This window comes from Equus quagga, chromosome 11 (assembly GCF_021613505.1).
Source record: "Equus quagga isolate Etosha38 chromosome 11, UCLA_HA_Equagga_1.0, whole genome shotgun sequence".
NCBI classification, from domain to species: domain Eukaryota; kingdom Metazoa; phylum Chordata; class Mammalia; order Perissodactyla; family Equidae; genus Equus; species Equus quagga.
Genome location: NC_060277.1, coordinates 71,457,675 through 71,482,537, shown reverse-complemented (window position 1 = coordinate 71,482,537; position 24,863 = coordinate 71,457,675). Strand labels below are relative to the sequence as shown.

The following is a 24,863-nucleotide window of genomic DNA, read 5'->3' as shown; positions in this document are numbered from 1 at the left end:
AGAGAGCCTGAAAACCACTGGGATTAGACTATATGACCTCTAAGGTCTTTTCCAAATACCAGCTCTCATGAATTTCTATGTGCAGCTAATAAATCTCCACTGTATCCTTTGGGATATGGCAGGGTTCGCAGCCTAGTGACTACAGCAAGGTGCTGACTATTGAAACATAACATTGACACTGCAAAAGCTAAACAGCATTCCTACCTGTTCTATAACAGGTTAGAGAAAATGGGGATGACAGCAAGGATTGCTGAATGCCCCAAAATATTAAAATCTGAACCTAATCCTTCCATTAAAAAGAGATATAACTTGAGAGCAAATGACAAAAGAGAACATTTTGCAGATCAAAAATTTCCCTGGTTAAAGCTTCCTTTCACTTACTGAAGAAGCGAAGAGGAGTGAAGAAAGATATCGCTCAGAGTCTCTGCTTTAGAAATTGTGACCTGAACGGACTTCGGGAGCAAAGCCCACTTCTGAAGGATGTATGATTTCCACTCCTCCACGGGCAGATCCATGTTACTTTAGCCCTATAAAATGAAGAAGAAAATAAGGCATTCAGATTTCCACAAATGCACTATTCTAGAAAATCAAGATTCCATTCAAGCCAGCATGAAGCAACAAAATCCATTCTCGTGGTCTTTTCCTACAGTTGTTTACATGCAGAGGAAGGATCTACGCTTTCTCACACCAATTCACTCAGCATCCTTTCATTCAGAAATATCCACCCAAAGCCTGCTCTGTTCCAGGCACCAATAGGCGGTCAGTTGGCCACCATCCGTGTCCTCTTAGACCTCTATCTACCTAGCGCTCAAGTCAGAAACCTGAGAGACAGCCCAGATTTTCTTTCTCACTCTGCCCAACAATTAAGTTAACCAGCATTTCTCTCTCTTACACAGTTCCATTGCTTCTTTCCATCCCCAGGTCCTTCCTTCAGTTCAAGCCCTCACCATCTCTCATCCGGCATTCTTTCTAGAACGTCATAACTAGTCTCCATGTCCTCGGTACCCCCACCCTGCAATTCAGTCCATCTTCCACATTGAGGCAGAAGTCAGTCCTTTGCCTTAAATTCATCAGTGCGCCTGCCGGCATAGCGAAGCCCAGTACAAACCCTTCATTATTGGACCCTTGGCTTACTTCCTAATGCTCAAGTCTCATTTCTTCCTCTGTATCCTCCCATCCTGAACTACTGAAAGCTAACCCCACCTTACCAGGCTATACATCGCCCTAGTTTTTGCAAAGACTATTCCTTCCTCCAGGAGCATCCCAGCCCTCACGTGGAGTCCACTTGGCAAATTTCCACACAGCCTTCAAGACTCAGTTCAAATGGCCCCTCCTCTGGGAAGCCTTCCCTGATTTTCCGTGATCGCAGCATACTTTGTGTCTCTCCTGGAGTTCATTCCGTGTCTACCTTGAGTTAGGGCTACTCACAGAGGAAAATCCCTCGACAGACTGTGCTCTCCTCTGAGAGCAGGGACCGGGGCTTATTTACCTTCAGAGACCCCCACTGTGCCAAGCGCAGGGTGTGGCACCGGCGGGAACGGAGCACTGGGTTGCTGGAATCAAGTCACTTCTTTGACTACATTTAGCAGCAGAGTTCTCAAGAAACAGCTCTAATCCTCCGCTGGGCACCAGCCGGTCAGCCCGCCTCGAGCCCAGCGGCTGTGAGTCCGAGGGCCCTCTCCGGCGGCTCCCGGAACTGGTCCAGCCGCGCGCTTGGCGGCGTTCGCGTCACCCCGCGCGCCCCGCGGCCCGGCGCCCCGCCCCCAGGCCCCGCCAGCCTGTGACCGGGCCCGCAACCCGGGCTCGGGCGGGGCACGTAGGCCGCCCGCCGCGCCTCGGCCAATGAGAGGGCTGCTCTGCCCGTAGGCCCGCCCCCTGTGCCGTGCGCACGTCGGGAGGCGGTGCACGCAGCATCTCGGGCCAATTGCTTTGGAGCGCGCCGGACCCCGGGAGCCAAGTCCGGGCTGCGCAGGAGCCTGAGCGCGGGAGTTGGCGCGTTGGAGCCATGGTGGGCTATCTGAGCGAGGGGGCCATTGCGGTGAGCAGACGCCGGCGGGCCGGGGCGGCTGTGCGCCTCAGGGCGGAGCGGGTGGAGACGGGGGAGAGGAGCTGGGGGCGATGGGGAGACAGTGCGAGACGAGAAGGTAACGGGAGTCGCGGCGGGGGGGGGGGGCGGTGGCGCGCCAGGTGACTTCCTGGAATTAAAGGATTTTTCCTATCGTCTTTTAAACATGCTCGTGTTTTTCCTGCTTAAGAAAACGAAGCAAAACAAACTGTTGATGTTCTCGCATCTCCCTCCCGCATCCTCTCGATCTCCTCCCCTTCCCCCACTCACAGCCGAACTTCTCCAGACTTGTCTGTTTCCACCTGTTTCGTTTCTTCATCTCCCGTTACCCCTCTGACCAGCTCCAGTCGCTCCCTCCTCTGATCACTATAGAAGTGTCCTTGGCTCAAGTTAGCAGTCCCTCCACGTCGCTAAATCCAACAGACTCTTTTCAGTTTTCAACTTAGCAGCGTTCTCAGCAGCGTTTGAGTCTTGAGCGTTTCTTCCTTCTGATAGCATCCTCTTCTCTTGGCTTTTGTGGCTCAGCTTGGCTGGTCGGTCTGTCTTAGCAGGTCCGTCTTTGTAAATTTTTGTTGACTCAAGGCTCTACTCTAGGCCCTCTCCTCCCAAGGCAACCTCATTACCATCTGTATGTCACTTGCTGACTAATGTCTTTGTCCGGAGCCACCCTTACTCTGAAAGACAGACCTTCATCATCTGTCTGCCTACCTGATATCTCAAAGGCGTTTTAAATTCAACATGTCCTAAAGCAAATACATTGTCTTCCTAAGTTGGGTCTCTGTTCCCTATCTGGATGAATGGCACCGTTATCCGTTAAGTCGTGCTAGCCAGAAATTGTGGAATCATTCTTCCTGTAAATTCCATCACCCTGGATGTCTAGTCCATCACCGAGTCCGGTGTGTTTTACCTCCGCATATATCTCTTAAATCCGTTTACTTCTTTCTATCCACACTGTCACCATGGTTTCTTGCCTGGACTACTCACTTCCCTCGAGTATAACCATCTTCCTACCATTCCCATCATAGCATATTCCCACGTGTTCTCTCCCCCTTTCCTGCTTTTTTTTTTTTTAATTTAAACTCCTAGTATATTCCATACTCTTACTTTCCACAGGGCTTTTGTACATTCTTTTCCCTCTGCCCACTGCCTAGGTGGTTCTTTACTCACCCTTCACTGGCCAACAAAATCTTCATATCTCAGCTCAGTTACTTCTCAGAGGAGCCTTCCTTGACTTCCCTTAGTAGGCTAAATCCCTTTATTTTGAGACCGTAATTCCTGTTTGTTCACTTCTTAGTTGTGTGGCTTTGGGCAAGATACTAAACTCTGCCTTTCCTCTTCTGTAGAATGAGGGTAATGATACCTAGTACCTCTTGCCTAAGGTTAGTGGGAGGATTAAGTGACCTATTACATTTAAAGTGCTTAGTCCACTCCTGATACAGAGTGTTTAGTATATGTTATCTATTATTAGTAATCACAGATGTAATTTTACATTTATTTGTTGTTTATTTGATTAATATCAGTTACTTTTTGTCTCCCCTGCTGGATTGTAAATTCTTTGAGACCCGAAATTATGCCTGTTTTTTGCTTAGCATAGTCTCATACCTGGAGCAGTGCTGGCAAGTTTGAGGTGCCCAATAAATGTTAGCTAGGTGCGTATGAGGTGTTGAAAAGAAAGGGACAGAGATGGATTGGGAAGAACAGTTGCCAGAGTTGAGTGAGTGAGTAAATTAGGAATAATTAGACCTGAGAAGTGATTGCAAGTTGTAGTCCTCATTTACTTTACAGCTGCTACCTTATGCCTTTAAGACAAGTTAGGAATTACTCTTCACTTTTGAAAAGAAGGATCATGGTGTTATTTAAATAATTTGATTGGTTTTTGCCATGTTCAAAATTTTGGAAACATAATTTCCAGCGTTAGATGACATATTACTTAGATTTTATTTATAAATGACAAAGAAAATTTTTGTGTGTGTTTGTGGTAACAGAGTGTGGAAAACCTTTGTCAACTTTGATTATCAGCTAAAGCGAGTAGAATTATTTTAGTTCCAAAGATACAGGCCCAAAAGGGTAAGCAACTAACACACAAATAGTAGAGGCATTTTGGGCAAGAGCTAACATCATAAAATAAGGGGTTATGCATGGAACTATTGTGGTAAATAGAATAAATAGTATTTGTATCATAAGTAATTGGGTAACAAAGAGGAAGGGAACTAATATTTTTGACTATTTCCAGTGTGCCAGATACCTTATAATAGTCACTACTTATGGTAACCTTGTAAGGTAGATTTTTATCATTACCCCCAACTTACAGATGAAGAAATTAAAGTGCAGAGAAGTTAAGTAGTTTGTTGATGGAGTGAAGATTTGAACGCATGTGCCCTTGACTATTACATTCTGTTGCTTTGTATTTTTGTTAGCAATGTTAATTTGGAACAGTTAAGGTGGTTTTGTCTGAAGTGTACATATCATGCTGTATGTCCTAGAAGAGTAAATCTTATATTCACTATTTATGATGACACAACTTAAATTAAAAAGAATAACAAAGTAACACATACGTGTGGTTTTAAAATCAAATAGAACAGAAAGGTGTTTGATGAAATTGCTGATCTTCTGCTCCACCTTGCCCCAGTTCTGTTCTCCACAAACTGCTGCTTTTTAAAATCATGTTTATGGAAGTTCAGTTTGATTTACATATAATAAAAACTGGAATATATGTAATGAATATGTACGATAACAAGTATCCACTCCTGTAAACAACATCACCCCAGTCTCCTGCTCCTTCCCCATCCCCTGCCCCGCCTCCCATCACTGCTCTAGGTTCTGCTATCTATCTCTATAAGTTAGTTTTGACTGTTCTCAAACTTCATGTAAATGGAATCAAACAGTATGTACTCTTTTGTGTCTGGCTTTCTCTCAGCAAAACGTTTTTTGAGATTTATCCACGATGTTTCAGTAGTTTGCACCTTTTTATTGCCAAGTAGTCCATAGTATGAGTAAACACAATTTATTTCCCTGTTGTTGTTGAACATTTGAGTTATTTTCATTTTTTGGCTATTATGAATGAGGAGGCTATGGACATTTATGTACGCGTCTTTTTGTGGAAATATATTTTCATTCCTCTGGAAATTCACTCACCTAGGAGTGAAATTGCTGGGTCATGGTAACTGAATGTTTATTAGAAATTGCCAAACTGTTTTCCAAAGTGGTTATGAGAATTATAGTCACTCCATATCTTCACCAAGGCTTAATTTTGTCAGTTTAAGTTGAACTCTTCTAGTAAATGTGTAGTGGTATCTCACTGTGGTTTTAATTTGTATTTGATAAAATTTTAAAAATTGGGTTATGTTCTTATTAATTGGTTGTTAAGAATTCTTTATTTAATCTGGATATGTCTTTTGTTAAATATAAGTTTTCTCCCAGTCTGAGGCTTGCCCTTTCATTTTTTTAATGGTGGGTTTTTGGGGGTTATTTTTGAGAAAGTTTAGCCCTGAGCTAACTGCTGCCAGTCCTCCTCTTTTTGCTGAGGAAGGCTGGCCCTGAGCTAACATCCATGCCCATCTTCCTCTACTTTATATGTGGGACGCCTGCCACAGCATGGCTTGCCAAGTGGTGCCATGTCCGCACCCGGGATCCGAACAGGCGAACCCCGGGCTGCCTAAGTGGGACGTGCGCACTTAACCGCTGCGCCACCGGGCCTGCCCCTAGTGGTGTTTTTTGAAGAGCAGTTTTAAATTTTGATGAAGTCCAGCTTATTTTTTCCTTTTCTTAATTGTGTTTTTGTGTCTTAAGAAATCTTTGCCTACCCCAGGGTCACAAATCTTTTGTCCTGTGTTTTGTTCTAGAAGTTTTATAGTTTTAGTTTCTATTCAGGTCTGTAATCCATTTCAAGTTTACTTTTTTTTTTTAATCTTTTTTTTTTTTTTCTGCTTTATCTCCCCAAACTCCCCTGTACATAGTTGTATATCTTAGTTGCAGGTCCTTCTAGTTGTGGGATGTGGGACGCCACCTCAACGTGGCCTGATGAGCGGTGCCATGTCCGCGCCCAGGATCCGAACCCTGGACCGCTGCAGTGGAGTGCACGCACTTAACCACTCGGCCACGGAGCCGGCCCTTCAAGTTTACTTTTTTACCTATTGTGTATAGATCATTTTTTTCCTGTGCAGATACTCAGTTGTTCCAGCACCATTTGTTGTAAAGACTGTAAAGTTTCATTGAATTACATTGTTGCCTTTAATAAAATGAATCTATATATGTGTGGGTCTGTTTCTGGAAATTAATCTATATACGTGTGGGTCTATTTCTGGAGTGTCTATTCTGCCACTGCTGTATATGTTGATGCTTACACCAATACCATATTGTCTTCATAACTGTAGTTTTTTTAGTAAATCTTGAAGTTGGGTAGTGTAAATTCTCTAGCTTCGTACTCTCAAAATTGTTTTACTGAATCTAGGTTCTCTGTACTTTCGTATACATTTTGGATCAGCTTGTCAATTTCTGATAAAGCCTGATAGGATTTTGAGTGATAGAACATTGCCTTTATAGATCAATTTGGGGTCAGTTGACATCTTACAAACATTGAGTCTTTGAAACCATGGATTTGGTATATATCTCGTTTATTTAGGTTTCTTTACTTTCTCTCAGTGTTTTGTAGTTTTCAGTGTGCAGGTCTTGCATACATATTGTTAGACCTAAGTATTTATTTTATTTTTGATGGTATTAAAATAGTATTTTTTGAAATTTCATTTTCCAGTTGTGTGTTGGTAGTATATAAAAATACAATTGATTTTTGCATATTAACCTTATATCCTGCCAACTTGCTAAATTGACATAGTAGTTTTTTGTAGATTCCTTAGGATTTTCTATGCACGTGATCATATCATCTGCAAATAAAGATAGTTTTATTTCTTCCCTTTTCATCCTTTATGCCTTTATTTCTTTTTCTTCCCTTACTGCACTAGTGCTCTAATACTATATTGAATAAAAGTGATGAGAGCTATATCCTTGCCTTGTTCCTGATTTTAGGGGGAAATTGTTCAGTCTTTTGCCATTAAGTATGGTGGCAGTAGACTTTTTGGTAGATGCCTGCTATCAGTTTGAGCCTCTCTTCTGTTCCTAGTTTGCAGAGACTTTTTATAATAAATGAGTATTGAATTTTGTCAAATGCTTTTTCTACCTCTATTGAGATGATTGTGGGTTTTGTTCTTTATTCTGTTAATGTGATGAGTTACCCTGATGGATTTTTGAATGTTGAGTAAACTTTGCCCTCTTGGGGTAAACTTTACTTGATCATGGCATATTATATCCATTTTATATAGTGCTAGATTTAATTTACAAATACTTCGTTGAGCATTTTTGCATCTGCGTTCATGAGTGGTATATAGGCTTTTCTTTCTTAGAATGGCTATTTTTTCTATCAGAATAAACCTAACATCATAAAATGATTGATTTTCTTTTTTTTTTGAGGAAGATCAGCCCTGAGCTAACATCTGCCAGTCTTCCTCTTTTTGCTGAGGAAGACTGGCCCTGAGCTAAGATCTGTGCCCATCTTCCTCTACTTTCTGTGTGGGATGCCTGCCACAGCATGGCTTGATGAGCAGTGCCACGTCCACACCTGGGATCCGAACCGGTGGACCCTGGGCTGCCAAAGCGGAATGTGCACACTTAAGCGCTGCACCACCGGGCCAGGCCCTTTAACATCATAAAATGATTTGGAAAGTGTTCTCTTCTATTTCCTGAAAGAATTTATGTAAGATTGGTATTTTTTTGTCTTTAAATGTTAGATAGAATTTACCAGTAAGGCCATCTGGATCTAGAGTTTTCTCTCTTGGAGTATTTTATATTATAAATCGAATTTCTTTAATAGATATAGAACTATCTAGATTTTCTGCGTTTTGTATGTCAGTTTTCTTAATTTGTCAAGGAATTTATCCATTTAATCTAAGTTGTTTCATAAAATTGTCCCTAATATTCCCTTATTATATCCTTAATATATATATATATATAGGATTCATAGTGATGCCTTTTTCATTCCTGATATTGAGAATATGTTTTCTTTTTATTGACCGGTCTAGCTAGCGGTTTTGTCAATTTTATTGATCTTTTCAGAGAACCAGCTTGTGGCTCAATTGTTTTTTTCCTATTGTTTATCCATTTCCTGTTTCCTTTGTTTTTTGCTCTTTTGTTATTTCCTTCCTTCTACATACTTGGGTTTGATTTATTCTTTTTCTGGCTTCTTATGGTGGAAGTTAGATAAATAATTTTGGACCTTTTCTCTTCTCTAATGTAAGCATTTAAAGCTATAATTTTCCCTCTAAGCATTGCTCTGGCTACATCCTACCAATTTAGATAAATTGTATTTTCATTTTCATTCTGTTAATAGTACTTTCTAATTTCTCTTGTGATTTCTTCTTCAATAGATAGGTTATTTAGAAGTTTCTTGTTTAACTTTCGAGTACTTAGAGGTTTTCTGGATATCATGTTGTTGTTGATTTCTAGTTTAATTCCAGTGTCATCAGATGGTGTGCTCTATAAATTTAGTCTTTGAACATTTATTGAGACTTGTTTTACGGCCCAGCATGTGGACTATCTTGATGAAAATGTTCCAGTTGTGTTTAAAAGAATGTGTTCTACAATTGTTTAATGATCTAATTAGGTCAAATTGTTTGGTCTCTTATATTCTTATTCTTTTTTTTTTTTTTTTTTGGTCTATTTACACTGTCAGTTACTTAGAGAAGAATCGTGAAACCACCAATTAAATGGTGAAGGTACCTATTTCTTCTTTTAATTCTGTCAGTTTTTGCTTCATATATTTTGAAACTCTCTTTAGGTGCACACATTTATCTTTGTTGTTTCTTCTTCAGGAATCAACCCTATTATTATTATTATGAAATGTACTTTTTTATCCCTGGTAATATTCCTTGTCCTGAAGTCTACTTTTCCTGCCATTAAAGATATATTTTTTCCAATGTTTTATTTTTAAGCTATCTGTCTTTTTATATTTGAAGTACACTTCTGGTAGACAGCAAATAGTTGGGTCGTTTTTATTCATTATGACAATTTCTGTCTTTTAATTGGAGTACTTGAACCGTTTACACTTAATACAGTTACATGTTTGGGTTTAAGCTTTTCATTTTTCTATTTGTCTCATCTATTCTTTGTTGTTTCTTTTTCTTTTTTTAGCTTTTCCTGATTTTTGGATTGAGTATTCAGATTTATTTCCATTATTAGCTTTACTTTTTTGATGCTTGCTTTAGGGCAGTGCATCTTAGTTTGGACTACTATAACAAAATACCATAGACTGAGTGGTGTGAACAACAGATTTATTTCTCACTATTCTAGAGGCTGGGAAATCCAAGATCATGGTGCTAGCAGATTCAGTGCCGAGTAAGGGCTGTCTTCCTGGCTTGCAGCTGACATCTCCCTGTATGCTCATGTGAACTCTTCTTTATGTGGGGAGAGTTCCAGAGTGAGCTCTGGTCTTGCTTCCTCTTATAAGGGCACTAATCTTGTTATGGGGGCTCTATCCCTATCACCTCATCTAAAACTAATTAAAGCCACACTCCAAAGTGTCTGTCTCCTAATGCCATCACATTGGGAGTTAGGGCTTCAATATATGAATGGGGGGGAGCATAACACACAAACGTTCGGTCTGTAACATTTGAGTAGTTCTCAAATGTTTTGATCTTAGAATACTCTATTTATTTATTTTTTGAGGAAGATTAGCCCTGAGCTAACATCTGCTGCCAGTCCTCTGTTTTTTGCTGAGGAAGACTGGTCCTGAGCTAACATCCATGCCCATCTTCCTCTACTTTATGTGTGGGATGCCTACCACAGCATGGCTTGCCAAGTGGTGCCGTGTCCGCACCCGGGATCCGAAGCGGCAAGCCCCGGGCCGCTGAAGCGGAACCTGCAAACTTAACCACTGCACCACCAGGCTGGCCCCTTAGAATGCTTTTACACTCTTAAAAAGCAAGAGCTTTTGTTTTTGTGGGTTATATCTACCTTACCATGTTTGAAATTATAACTGAGATACTTTTAAAATATTTATTCATTTAAAATAATAATAAAATCATTTGTTAATATAAATAACATTTTAGGGAAAATAGCTATATGTTTCAAAACAAATAGAAAGGGACATTGTTTTATGTTTTTGCACATTACTTTAGTATTTGGCTTGCTAGAAGACTTGACAGCTAGATTTATATATCAGCTTTTGCATTCAGTATATTGATATATGTTTTTTTTGATTGAACTATATGAAGAAATCTGACCTCAGATATGTAGTTGGAGAAAGGGGGAGTATTTTTTTTTTTCTGGGAAAGATTCACTCTGAGCTAACATCTATTGCCAATGTTCCTCTCTCTTTTTTTTTCTCCCTCCACAAAGCCCCAGTACTTAGTTGTATATTGTACTTGTAAGTCCCTCTGGTTTGTCCATATGAGCCACCACCACAGCATGGCTACTGACAGATGAGTGGTGTGATTCCAGCCCAGGAACTGAACCTGGGCCACCAAAGCAGAGTGTGTCGAACTTCAACTGCAGGCCATCAGGGCTGGCTTAATAGTCTTTTCAGGCTTCCTTTTTGATCCTTGTGATATTATAATAAATATATATTTGTTCTTTGTCCAGTTTCTCACACAGCTCCTAAAACCCTTGGGATTTCCTGAATGATATGGGTGGGAGGAACTTTTTTTGTTATTCCTAATAAGCCCCTTCAACCATACTTGAGTTTACCTTGATGAGATAACTCTTGGTGGACCTCATAGCTTCAGAATGGGGACTGATTACCAGGGAAACCAACCATGTGATTAGAGAGTTGGAACTTTCAGCCCCAAACCACCCCAACCTCCCCAGAGAGGCTGGAGGTTGAGTTAATCACCAATGGCTGGTGATTTAATCAATCATTCCTATGTAATGGGACTTTCAAAAGAAAACCCTAAACAGCAGAGTTCACAGAGCTTCTGGGTTGGTGAGCACATCTACATGCAGGGAGTGTGATGCATCCCAAACTCCGCAGGGACAGAATTACCTATGCTTCTGACCTTTCCCTGTGTACCTCTTCATCTCTTTGCTCATTTGTGTCTTTATAATATCTTTTATCATAAACCAGTAACACTAAGTAAAGTGTGTCCCTGAGTTCCATGAGCCTGAGGAGGGGGTCGTGGGAACCCTCAATTTGTAGCCAAGTTGAACAGAAGTGTGGGTAACCTGGGGACCACTGGTGTCTGAAGTGGGCATGGGACAATCTCATGGGCCTGAGCCCTCAACCCGTGGGTCGACACTAACTCTGGGTAGTTAGTGTCAGAATTGAACTGACTCGTAGGACACCTAGAATTTAGTTTCTGCAGAGATTGCTTCGTGTGGAAAACCCACACATTTGGTGTCAGAAGTGTTTTGAATAGAAAAACAGTTTCCTTTAATACTACATCAAAGCTTAACAAATGGTAGTTTCTTAAAGGCTGGCTGGAATGTAGAACTGGTCCAGCTTGTGCTTTGGGTGGATCTTTTACCTATGCGTTATTTGTAATGCATTGGTCATTTGGAAAGTGTTGGTTCATTGCATTATGCAGATCTTCCAATATCGATATATTTTGTTATGTAACAATAATTCACGCTTATTAATCTCGCCGTTGATTTAATCAGAAATCTGTAAGTATTGGGAAGCAGTAAAGCTCATTGTTGGTGAATACAAGTTTTTAAAAGTTCTGATTTTCACCAGAACATTCTTTTATTGGCAACAGATACTATTGTTTTCCCTGAAAACAGGCTCACTTGTTTTTTTTAATATGTTTTTTAAGCTCTTTTTTCTTTTCTTTTCCTTTGTGTTTTTTGTTTGTTTTTTGGTGAGGAAGATTGGCCCTGAGCTAACATCCGTTGCCAATCTTCCTCTTTTTGCTTGAGAAAGATTGTTGCTGAGCTAACATCTGTGCCAGTCTTCCTCTATTTTATATGTGGGATGCTGCCACAGCATGGCTTGATGAGCAGTGCGTAGGTCCTCACCTGTGATCCGAACCTGTGAACCCTGGGCTACCAAAGCAGAGCGTGCCAACTTAACCACTACACCACCGGGCTGGCCCCTCACTTTGTTTATTTTTGAGAAAATATCTACTGTAACCATAGTTTGTCATTTGCCTTTTCAAGTAAAAATGATGATCCATGAAAACAGTAGCTAGTGCAAGTTACAACTCCAACAGTTGCACTTGTGCTCTTCCTCGAGGTGACAGCCATATTTCAGTATGCAGCAGAAGTACTTTTTGCATATTTCTGTGTTGTTACATAGAATGTTAAAAAATTTTGTGCTCAAGGGTTAAGATTTAATGTAATAAATAATTTTACTTCTTCAGGATTCATTCTTTTTTTTTTTTGAGGAAGATTAGCCTTGAGCTAACATCTGCTGCCAATCCTCCTCTTTTTGCTGAGAAAGGCCCACCTTGAGCTAACATCTGTGCCCATCTTCCTCTACTTTATATGTGGGACATGTACCACAGCGTGGCTTGCCAAGTGGTGCCATGTCCGCACCCAGGATCGGAACCGGTGAACCCCAGGCCATTGAAGTGGAGCTTGCGACCTTAGCCGCTGCACCGCTGGGTCAGCCCCCGCGGTTCATTCTTTAGTGACCCCCACTACCATGTGTTCAGGGCAGTGAAGAATACGACTACTAGTCATTGTACATATATATATATATAGTGCAATATATATAATATTGCTATATATATAGCATAGTAGCTATGCTAAGGCACCAGTAGTTTTACCTACTTCTGCTTTGCACCATCAGTGCAGATGTCAACACAGCTGTTCCAGGATAAACCATGAGTTTCAGAAAGTGATTCAACAGTTTGAATATTTCAGTATAATTTGTGTTTGTTGTCAAGCATTCACATGAAAGAAGATCTTACTAGATGATTAGTTGGTGCTGATTCCAGATGAATTCAAGCAAAACAGCAAGTCCAGCCCCATCTATAGATCTGTCCATTTGTAAAGCAAAAGTAGAATTCTGCAGAAGAGATATTAACTCAATCTTCATGCTGTATCTTGTTCTTCAATTCAACAAGTTGCTGTGTCTTTAGAAAGTGCCTCTGCTGTGGTTTCTTCTACTGACTTTTCATCCAGCAGACATTAATCAGTGTTAATAGTGTAAGGTTTTATTAGTCCTTCAGCGAGTTTTTCATTGTACTGAGTGACTGAGAATGAGAAACGCAAAATCTTGTTTATGGTAATGAAAATAGTTTTGAGTTTATGAACCCCCTGAAAAGATCTGGAGCCCTCAGATTGCAGTTTGAGAACTGCTGCTTCAAGGTTATAACGTATATCTTTAACTTACCGTGTCTACCTCCAAATAATATTTTTTCTAGTAATTTTTGACTAGATACTGGACATTATGAATATTACATTATTCAGTGTCTAGATTATGTATATTTCCTTAAAGAATATTGAGTTATCCTAGCAGACTGTTGATTTCCTTGCAGATCGACTGATCCCTTTGAGACTGGAGTGGGTCTAAAGTAGCTTATACTTTTGAGTCTAGTTTAGTCCTATTTCTAAAGCATGGCCTTTTTGGGGTCTCTACGGAATGTACCAGGTGTTTATTAAGTTCTCTCCACTCTGGCTGGTTGGAACTCAAATGTGCTCTAACCTGTGTGAGCTCCAGTAATTTTCCAGCTTATAACTCTCTAATGCTTCTTCTTCACCTGGCCTTGTGGAGTCTCATTCTGTGTATGCACAGCTAAGAATATGGCTAAAGACTCGAGGGAACCCCCGTGTAGGTCACTGAAGCTCTTTCTCTGTAGCTGCCTCCTCTCTGATCCTCTGCATCCATGAGATCCAGCTAACTTACCTCCCTGCACTCTGATCTGTGCGCAACAGGACTGCCCTGTTCTTCTGGTTCTTTCGCTGCACTGTGGTCCAAAGTGCCTCTCTTCAGAAAGCCAGGGTGATTGTAGGGCTCCCCTCTTTGTTTCCCTTCTTTCTGGGATCCCAGTTTTTTTTTGATTGAGGTTGTTTTGGTTTATAACATTGTATAATTTCAGGCGTACAGTATTATTTATCAGTTTCTGTATAGACTGCATCATGCTCACCACTGAGAGTCTAATTTTTATCCATCACCATATTTATGTGCCCCTTTACCCCTTTTGTCCAGACTCCCAACCCCTTCCCCTCCAGTAACCACTAATCTGTTCTTTTTATCTGTGTGTTTGTTTATCTTAGTGGTTCGCCTGTTGTCCGGTATTTGAAAAGAGTTTGTGTGTTTTTTGTCCAGTTTTTCAGTTTATGGTTCGAAAAGCTAGTCTGGTTTAATTTATTTCAGCATGGGCAAAAGCGGAGGTTAGACAGCCAGTTTTAAGTACTGTTAGTTTTTCTGATGATTACCTTTAAATGATGGCTTTTAAGAAACAAACTAAAAGCCTGATGGATAGTTGTTCCATTTTTTTTTAGTAATTTTTTTTTATAATTGCTAAAAGAGTCATGAGACTTTTGGTGAGATTTAATATTCAAAAGGTATGAAAGAAGATTCAGTGCAAGGTCTGCCTCCTACATGTGTTCCCTGCTCAACCAGTTCCTCTCACAAGAGGCAACCAGTGTTATATAAACAGCATCTTTTTAAGGTTGTGTAATACTCTCTTTTCAGGATTTACCATACTTATTTATGTAATTTTGTATTAATGGGCACTCTCGGGAAATTAATGTGCTGTTATGAATACTAAGTACGTATGATACCAGTATTTTAGATGTAGTAAGTGTATCCTTGTCAGTAAACGTCTCCCACTTTATAATTTTATGATTGTCCAGAGTGATGAAACTTAAACTAGATTTTCAAATGATATGCTCCAAGAAGGCTCTTTCAATAATGTTATTTGTGGGTTTTTCCAAATACCAAACTGTAAAATGTCAAATTTTAATCATGATTTGAGTGCGTATCTCACAAGAATCTGTTTTTACTCTTTCAGGCCATAATGCAACAGGGAGATACATCCATAAAACCCATCCTCCAAGTCATTGTGAGTACCTACATATGTTTTATGTCAAACATTTTTTAAACTTATATATAATTATAAGTTACATTTGATGAAGGACAGATAGATTTGTCCACTTTAGGAAGTTCTCTCCATCATCACAAAAAATAGGCCAGTCCATGTTGTAATCCTGAGATAGGAAGCAAGCCTGTTTGTCTTTACTTGTCCTTACTTGTCTTCCTGCCCTGAGGTTTGTCTTGCTCAAATCTGCCTTCCCTATGGCCTCCAGAGAGATCTGCCTAAAATGAACTTGTCTGCTTAAAATTCTTCATTAACCTTGTCATTCACTTAAGGGTTCTCAAATTTTAGTAGGAATTTTAAAAATCAATAGAAGCAGAGTCCTGGATCATACCTGCAGATTCTCAGCCTGATGGTCTCCCTGTTCCTCCGAGACTCACTGGCAGTCATCTTAGGGCTCTGTTTACATGTTTCACTTCCTTCAGAAGCCGCCTCCGATTTCCTTCAAGTGGGATAAAGGTCTTGGCTCTACCCCGCTATCATTATATGCACACCTCTTTTATGTCTCTCTGCCTCTGTCTCTACCCCAGTTGTAAGCCCCTCAGGGCAAAGATTTTTTTTTTTAAGGAAGATTAGCCCTGAGCTAACATCTGCCGCCAATCCTCCTCTTTTTGCTGAGGAGGACTGGCCCTGAGCTAACATCCGTGGCCACCCTCCTCCACCCCATTCATGGGATGCTTGCCACATCATGGTTTGCCAAGCAGTGCCATGTCAGCACCCGGGATCTGAACTGGTGAAACCCGGGCCACCGAAGCACCACCAGGCCAGCCCCAGAGATTTTTTTCTTTTCATTTTTAGCATGTTTCCTACACAGTACCTTGCATATATTAGGTGCCTTATTATATGTTTTTTTGAAATTGATTCTCAGCCGAATTTGATTTAGGTGAGAGAGAACATAAGAGTATTGACAACTCATTTTATTCTCATCTATGTTATGTTTAATGCTGGTGGAGAGAGGTTGGTGGGAGAATCGTCAAGTCCACTTTTCTTTGACTTGGATTTAGGTGTCAAGAGAGTGGGCAAGCCGTTTAAGTTGTGTTGAACTAATAGCAAACCCACTCTCCTGCCACTTAGCCTTACTCATCCCTGGGGACTGAGCAGACAACCTGGCTAATGAATCATGTTTTCTGTCCTAGAACATTCGTCCCATTACTACAGGGAATAGTCCACCCCGTTATCGACTGCTTATGAGTGATGGATTGAACACTCTATCCTGTAAGTATGATGTATTAATCTGGGAGTTTGTATTTAAATAATAAAAGCACACCCAACACTTTGATTGCAATAATTTGAGACATTCCAGAAGTCTACATTTGCTTGGCTGTGCACTTCCTTGAGACAGAATTGCAGCTGGCAGAGAGCATTCTAACAATAGACTGGATCTAGTGGAAAGCTGCCACTTGGCTTAATTAATTTTCTCTAACTGGTGCTATGTGTTTTTTTTGATTAATTTCCCTCAGGATGATATTGACATTTAGTGAACATGATGGGTTAGCTCTCCTATACTTGCCTTTTTGGGGTTTTATTTCTGTGTGGGAAGCTTTACAAGAGAGAAAGGAGAGAATTTGCAGAATATATGCTTGCCATCTCTAGTCGCAAGGGAAAGGACCTAGAAAAGATTTTTTAGTCTTTGTTGTGAAACCTGAATGATGGAAAAAATGATTTGGGGCACTTTAAGAAATATTTACACTTCAGAATAGCAGCAGATGTTTAATGCACAGAAAATTAATACTGTTTTTCACTCTGTGGAGTCTGAGTAGTTTTAATTTCAGCAACATATTTCAGGCATTGCTTTTCTTTGCTAGTACAGATGTGATCAGCTTTCAGATTGTCATGACTGAAATGTTTTGGAAACTAAGGTAATCTCGGTGCTTTTCAGCTTTCATGTTGGCAACACAGTTGAACCCCCTTGTTGAGGAAGAACGGCTGTCCAGCAACTGTATTTGCCAGGTTAACCGGTTTATTGTTAACACTCTGAAAGATGGAAGGTAGGTGGTGTGTCTTCTTCTGTTTTATTGTGTTGTGGAATGGCGACTAATTTTTTTACAGAGAAGTTTATTATTGGATGCCAAAATTCAATTAGGTATCAAAAAGGCAACAGTGAGCTTTCAGCTAAGAATTTACAGCTATTGAGTTCTGAACTCAGGTCACTAAAACATGGCACTGAAGGGAGAGAAGTATGGAAGTAAATTGGAAGTTTCAGAGCAGGAGATTAAAGCAGAATTCAGAACTCTTCTTCTTTCTAATCTCTTCAGAAGCACTGTTTTTAGAATTCCCTCTTAAAGTATCTTTTAATGAAAAGGGGTCACTTTAAATTAGACCAGAAAAGATGTAATTAATTATGTAACACTGCCCTTTTTTTGCAGTCTCGAATCTTTCGTAGTACTTTCTTCAGCCAATGAAGAGTGCGTTGAGTATCTTTAAGATGGTACATGCTAGAGATACAGTGGTGAACAGCACTGTTTATTCATGCCTGGGTAACCATTGCTAAAATATGACATTTTTTGTTCGGGACAGGCTTTACATTCCATTTTTCTCTCAGATTTTTTATTTTCAATTACAAAAACACACCCAAAACACATGAAAAGCAAATATGGCAGTCGTTTCTGTCTTAATAAGGCTATGGCACTGTATGTACATTATTAGCTGTACATGTGCAAAGAACTTTTTTGATTTACATTTGTTTGGTATAGTTATCCTTTTAACTTTCAACCTTTCTGTGATTAATCGTAGATGTCTTTCATAAATGACACATAGGTTTAGAATTCAATCTGCGATTTAATTGGTCAGTTTATTCTGCTTAATTTATTGGGGGTTTTTCCTCCTAAATTTTGTGTTTTGACCGTGTTCTTGCTTTGCTTTTTTCTCGTTTCTTGCCTTGGATTGATTGAGTTTACTTAATTCTCTTTTTTTCTTCTGTTAGTTTCGAAGTTACATATTCGATTTGTGTTTTCTTTGCACTTACTCTCACATTTTTTAAAAAAATAAATATTTGAATTAACAAAAATTGTAAAATAGGTCAGTATTTCTACCATCCTCCCAAATAAAAGTCTTAAAATCATCTGTGTTCAGTGTTGTAGTTCATTCTCTTCCATAGCCAGTGCTTGCGTAGATTCACCTAGAGTTTGTCAGCTCACCTTTGCCTCTTTCATCCCACTGCTTCCTTTTTAGTTCAGTTTTCCTTTTCCTGAAGAATATCTTTTAGGAGCTCTTATAAGGAAGGTTTGTGAATGGTAAAAATCTCTGTCATCTAACATTGTCTGTGTTTTACTCAGTTAAACTAGTTTAACTGGGTTTAGAATTCTGGATTAACAGTTTCGTATTTCTCTATATCACCTAGTAGTGTCTTCACCCTGATAGAATTTTGTGTTCTCATCATATTTTGTAAAACAACTTTTATTATACAAGTCATATATACATAAATTACAAAACTCATATAAACAAACAATTAACTGTAATCCCACTGCCTGGAAATAAATATTAACGTTTTGTTGTGTGTCCTTCCACATTTTTTCTATGAATATAAATATTTATGAATATATATATTTTTTAAACTTCATAATAGATATGGTTTTATAAAATCCTTTTTTAACTTTATAGTGATTATTTTTACATGTCCCTAGTTATGCCTCTGTGTCAAATATTACTTCGTATGCCGTTGTAGGATTTACCATAATTTAGTTAACATTTAAATTGTATACAGAATTTCACTATTTAAAAATTTTCACCAATGTTTCCTTGAATATATCTGTAGCTCTATTTTTCTATGTATATTCAGTTTTTTTAGAGAATATGATTATGTTAATAAAACTGACACATAGTATAAGCAATTCAAGCAATACAAAGAAAGGCACAGGGGCCGGCCCTGTGGCCAGTGGTTAAGTTCGCACGCTCTCCTTCGGCGGCCCAGGATTTCGCCGGTTCGAGTCCTGGGCATGGACATGGCACTGCTCATCAAGCCATGCTGAGGCAGCATCCCACATGCCACAACTAGAAGGACCCACAACTAAAAGTATACAACTATGCACCGGGGGGCTTTGGGAGGAAAAGGAAAAAAAATAAAATCTTAAAAAAAAAAAAGGGCACAAAGAAGGGGGAAATTGTCGAAAATTCATACAACCCAGAAATAACCATATTATCATTTCGTGAACATCATCCCAGATATTTCACAGTACATATATATATTAATGATTAGTGGATAGATAGAAATAATTTTGATAGTGGAATGACGATATAAATACTGTTTTTACTATCTTCCTTCCTAAATAGTTCAGTCCAAAAGCCATTAGGTGGGGCCAAGCAAGGTAGATGTCTGCAGGGGAGGGGGGCAGTGGTGGTGACCTGGAACCAAGTATCAGGGCCCAAATGAAGAGAGGAGGGTGTCTTTGTATGCTGGCACAGGGTATCAGAACACAGGCAGGTAGGGAGAACATGCATGGGTGGAGGGTGGCTGTGGCCCAGTATGGGTTGTCAGAGCCTGAGTAGGGTGAGGCAGGAGTCTCTATGGCTACTGGATCCTGAACAAGTGAAGAGGTGAGGGGATGGGGGCACAGCAGCAGATTGTGGAGATTGAATGTGGAGAGGAGGGAGTCTAAGCGGGATAAGGAGGGTGTCTGTGCAGGGAGTGGCGGCAGCTTAGCATGAGGTGTTAGAGCCCAAGTAGGGAGAGGACAGTGCTTGTTTGTAATGGGGTGGTAGTGGCCTAGAGCTAGGTGTTGGAACCCAAGCATTGTGAGGAACGTGTCCATGTGTGCAGCAGTTGGGATGGCAACAGGAGATTGGTTGCCTATGACGAGAGTTGATCTAATAAACATTGAGGGCAATGGGATCTAGCCAAGGGAGAAATCTGTGATTTGGGATTGGAATTGGAGGTATCAGAGTAAACTCAAGGTTTTCAGTACAGTCACCCTCAGTGACGAGGATATGTTCTGAGAAATGAGTTGTTAGGTGATTTCCTTGTTATATGAGCATCATCGAATCTACTTACACAAGCCTAGATAGTATAGCCCACTACACACCTAGGCTATATGGTACTTATCTTATGGGACCACTATCATATATGTAGTCCGTTGTTGACTAAAATGTTATGCAGCACATGACTGTAAATATAGATAGGTAGATAGATAGAGAAATAAATATAGACAAAAATATTTGGTTTGTTTTTTATATTATTTATTTATTTTTATTCAATTTATTTAAGCTAAAAAACAAAACAGTTCACCCATGTCTCCCACCCCCCCCCCCCCCCCAGAAACCACCAATCTGTTCTCTCTATCTGTGAGCTTGGGTTATTATTATGTTTACTTATTTGTTTATTATATTCCACATATAAGAGAGATCATATGGTATTTGTCTTTCTGTGTGACTTATTTCACTTAGCATAATACCCTCAAGATCCATCCATGTTGTCGTAAATGGCAAGATTTCATTCTTTTTTACAGCCTAATACTATTGCATTGCACATATATATATATACACACACACACACACACACACACACACACACACACAATTTCTTACCATTCACCCATCCATGGACACTTAGGTTGTTTCCGTATCTTGGCTATTATAAATAATGCTTCAGTAAACATGGGGGTGCCTATATCTTTTTGAGTTAGTGTTTTCATTTTCTTTAGATAAATACCCAGATGTAGAATTGCTGGATCATATGGTAGTTCCATTTTTAATTTTTGAGGGATGTCCAATACTGTTTTCCGTAGTGGCTGCACCAATTTACATTCCCACCAACAATGCACAAGGGTTCGCTTTTCTCCACATCCTCGCCAACACTTGTTATTTCTAGTCTTCTTAATAATAGCCCTTCTAGCAGATGTGAGGTGATATGTCACTGTGGTTTTGATTTGCATTTCCCTGGTGCTTAATGATGTAGAGCATCTTTTCATGTACCTCTTAGAGACCATCTGTATTTCTTCTTTGGAAAAATGTTTATTCAGATCTCATTTGTGTATGTGTATACACATCCTCTCTTGTGTGTGTGTGTGTGTGTGTATGTACATGTATTCCCTAGATCTGTCTACTGAGAGGGCTTTGGAGCAGCAACACCCCAATAGCTGAGAGCCCACATAGCACCCAGATCTTGGTTTCTGAATGCCGTTTTACACTAAAAGAAACCAGGGCTTCTTGGAGGATGGCTTGTTACAGGCTTGGAAATTACAGATGAACCTGGAATATCTTAATGTGCTGGAAGGGAAGGAAGACCTCAAAGGGAGATGGAACCGTGTCACAAGGACAGAGAAACTGGCTTGCAGAGCCTTACACTTGCCAAATCTATGGCAATTTAAAAATCAAAATCAAAATAGTAACAGATTGCAACCTATTGAATAAAATAGGAGTTCATAAGTCCATACTGAATAAATGAATACATGTGGGAATGGAAAACTTTTTCTTACAATAGAATGCCATCTAACAAATGTGGAAGGTGTGATGGAATTAGAAAATCGCCATTTGACAACCATCATAGTATGAATTCATCAGTGGGGGTTGTATAAGTTTCCTGCGACTGCTGTGACAAATTACCACAAACTTGGTGCTTTAAAACAATGGAAACGATTCTCTCTGGAGATCAGAAGTTGAAATCAGTTTCACTGGCCTGAGAGCATGGTGTCAGAGGGGCCACACTCCCTCTGGAAGCTCTCTAGGGGGATGCACTCTTTTTTTTTTTTTTTTAAAGATTGGCACCTGAGCTAACAACTGTTGCCAATCTTTTTTTTTTTTTCTGCTTTATCTTCCCAAATCCCCCGTACATGGTTGTATATCTTAGTTGCAGGTCCTTCTAGTTATGGGATATGGGACGCCGCCTCAACGTGGCCTGACCAGCCGTGCCGTGTCCGCACCCAGGATCCGAACCCTGGGCCGCCGTAGTGGAGCGCGTGAACTTAACCACTCGGCCACGGAGCCAGCCCCAAGGGGTGGGGGATGCACTCTTTTTCCTCTTGTAGCTTCTGGTGGTTGCTAGCATTTCTTGGCTATGGCTTCATCACTCCAGTCGCTGCCTCCACGGTCGCATTATCTGCTGCTCTTCTGTCTGTGTCACATCTGCCTCTGCCTCTCTTGAAAGGATACATGTGACCCCTTGGATGATCCAGGATTATCTTGCCATTTCAATCCTTAATCACATTTGCAAAGTCCCTTTTTGCCATATAAGGTAACAATCACAGGTTAGGATTAGGATGTGGATATGTTTTGGGGAGTCATTCAGCCTACCACAGATGCTGAACCAAGTGGGTGAAACTCTAAAGTTTCATAGAGTTAAAGTGATTCCTCATAACATAATTATTAATTGTAAAAGTAAAAGAGGTAACTTTACAGTGGAGAAACCTGGCAGATAGCACCTTATTCTAATGGTTAACATTAACACTACCGGTAATAGGACGAATAGAAATCATGTAGTACCTGATAGGATGCACTGAGAAGACACAGCATCACTACTGTAATATTCTTGCCAAAATACGTACTTTGTATCCATTCGTGAGGAAGCCTCAGGTAAATTGAGGGATGTTCCAAAAAAATAACTGGTCTCTGATTTTCAAATCTCAAACATGAAAGTAGAAGACTGAGAAACTGTTCTCGATTGAAGGAGTGTAAAGGGATATGATAATTAAATATAACAAGTGATCCAAGACTGAATCCTTTTGCTATTAAGGATGTCATTGAGACAGTTGATGAAATTTAAATGGAGTCTGTGGATTAGATGGAAGAATTCTTTCTGTATTTTCAAGTTCAAGAACTTAACCAGGCTCTATCTCAATATCAGTTGTTCTTATTTTTTGTTCTGGTACATGGTATGCATGCCCTTTCAGTCTGCAGATTCTCTTCTTTCTTTTCAATGAAATTTTTCTGTGTTTTCTTCCTTAATGCTCTTTTCTATTTCATTTGAGCTCCAGTTTTTACCTTTGTTGTGGATAACTTTGTCATCCATGTATATTTTCAGTTTCTTTAGTCTTTTTTCGAATGCATGCATTGGATTAACTCAAGATTTCCAACATAATAGTATCCAGCTTTTAACTTTCTCTGTTCTGTTGTGTTTATAACTTAAATGTAGATAATGGTATTAATTTTGTTCTCAATTTTTTCCTTAACTTTTCAAGTTCCCTTTTCTTCTCAATCTCTTGTTTTATCTCATCTTTTGACTTTTATTGAATTCTTAGACTTATTTATTTTGCAAACCGCTTTTGGGAAGTAGTGTTCCCTTTCTTGACTTATGTTTTCTTCTAGTTTGGATTTTTTGTCTCTGCCTCCACTGTTCTTTGTATTTTTATACACTGTTGTGTGTCGCATTGTTGCTATGTCATTTCTTTTTATCTTGTTCATGCTTAATTGGGCAGTGCTGTCTGGACTTCGTATTTGCTCTGACACAGTCTAGGCTAGGTGCATTTCCTTGCCAGCTTTCCCACGTGGGACCTGTTATCTTCCACTCCAGGCTACCTTTGAATTGAGTGGTGCTTTCTATCCACTTTTCTGTCCTCTAGGGCGTGATTATGGGAGAGGGTGGAGAGCCTTGCTGGGGTTGAGTACAAAAACTTGGGCTTCATTCTTTCCAGTCAGGGATAGAATTCCACTCCCTTGGGCTTTGCCTTATTCCACCACCTCAGCATGGTGGCATGCCTTGTATTCTTTCCTATCTCTGCTGAGAACCTGTGTGTGTACGTCCAAGTTTATTTACTCATTATCTTATTCATTTAGGTTTATTCCAACAGGGCTTTAACAATCATCCTTGTACATTTATCCTTATGGGCTCGTGCTATTATTTCTGAACAGTAGATAACTAGAATTAGTATTGTGGATGTCAAAGGAGATCTCTTGTAGAAAGTATACCAATTAATATACTCATAAACCTTGTGTAAGACTGCCCATTTCTGAATAGGCAAATCCATAGAAATTAGATAGTGGTTCCCAGGGGTGGGGGAAATGGACTGTGACTGCCATTGGGCCCAGGGTTTCTTTCCAGGGGATAAAAACGTTCTGAAGTTATTCGGCAGTGGTGATGCTTGCAGAACTCTGTGAATGTACTAAAACCACTGAATTATACTTTTAAAGAGTGAGTCTTAAGGTCCGTGAATGATGTCTCAGTATTTTAAATTTTCCATATTTAGTGAGGTCAAGTGTCTTTTCATACATTTATTGATTGTTAGTAGTTCTTTTCTGAGTAGTTTTTTATTATATACTTTTTTTGTGGGAACTCTTTGTAAACCAGGAATAATGATTATCTGTTAGCTGGTTCAAGTATTTCATCCCACTTTCTCATAGACTGTTTACGATGTCTTGTGATATGGAATTAAATAATTTCTTTTAAATGTCAAATTTGTCCACTTTTTTCTTTATATATGGCTTCTGAATTTTGTATCTTGCTTAGGAAGCTTCTTGACTGGGTTATAGAAAGATTTTTTAGGGGCCAGCCCCGTGGCCGAGTGGTTGGCTTTGCATGCTCCCCTTCAGCAGCCCAGGATTTTACCAGTTCGGATCCTGGGTGCAGACATGGCACTGCTCCTTGGGCCATGCTGGGGTGGTATCCCACATGCCACAGCTAGAAGGACCCACAACTAAAAAAAATACATACAACTATGTACTGGGGGGCTTTGGGGAGAAAAAGGAAAAATAAAATCTTAAAAAATATATATATATATTTTAGTTCTTCAAACACTTCTGTGGATTTTTTAAGTGGACTTTGGTTCATTTGAGGTTGATTGCTATATAGGGTATGAAGGAAGAATTTAGCTTAATTTTTTCCAAATGGATAGCCCATATCATGG

At 39.8% G+C, this 24,863-nt stretch overlaps 2 protein-coding genes across 4 annotated transcripts in view; one reads left to right on the top strand and one right to left on the bottom strand.

Moving 5' to 3' along the window:
- Positions 1–1,709, bottom strand: part of SMYD4 (SET and MYND domain containing 4) — a 41,125-nt gene extending 39,416 nt beyond the window's left edge. For both annotated transcript variants that reach the window (XM_046674233.1, XM_046674235.1), the window contains exons 1-2: positions 1,490–1,709; positions 382–527 (exon numbers count right to left, since the gene is read on the bottom strand). In XM_046674233.1, the coding sequence (XP_046530189.1) occupies positions 382–515 (134 nt within the window). In that variant the 5' untranslated portion in view covers positions 516–527; positions 1,490–1,709. The remainder of the gene's footprint in view (positions 1–381; positions 528–1,489) is intronic.
- A 211-nt stretch (positions 1,710–1,920) lies between these two features.
- Positions 1,921–24,863, top strand: part of RPA1 (replication protein A1) — a 56,819-nt gene continuing 33,876 nt past the window's right edge. For both annotated transcript variants that reach the window (XM_046676545.1, XM_046676544.1), the window contains exons 1-4: positions 1,921–2,038; positions 15,010–15,060; positions 16,230–16,308; positions 16,973–17,081. In XM_046676545.1, the coding sequence (XP_046532501.1) occupies positions 2,006–2,038; positions 15,010–15,060; positions 16,230–16,308; positions 16,973–17,081 (272 nt within the window). In that variant the 5' untranslated portion in view covers positions 1,921–2,005. The remainder of the gene's footprint in view (positions 2,039–15,009; positions 15,061–16,229; positions 16,309–16,972; positions 17,082–24,863) is intronic.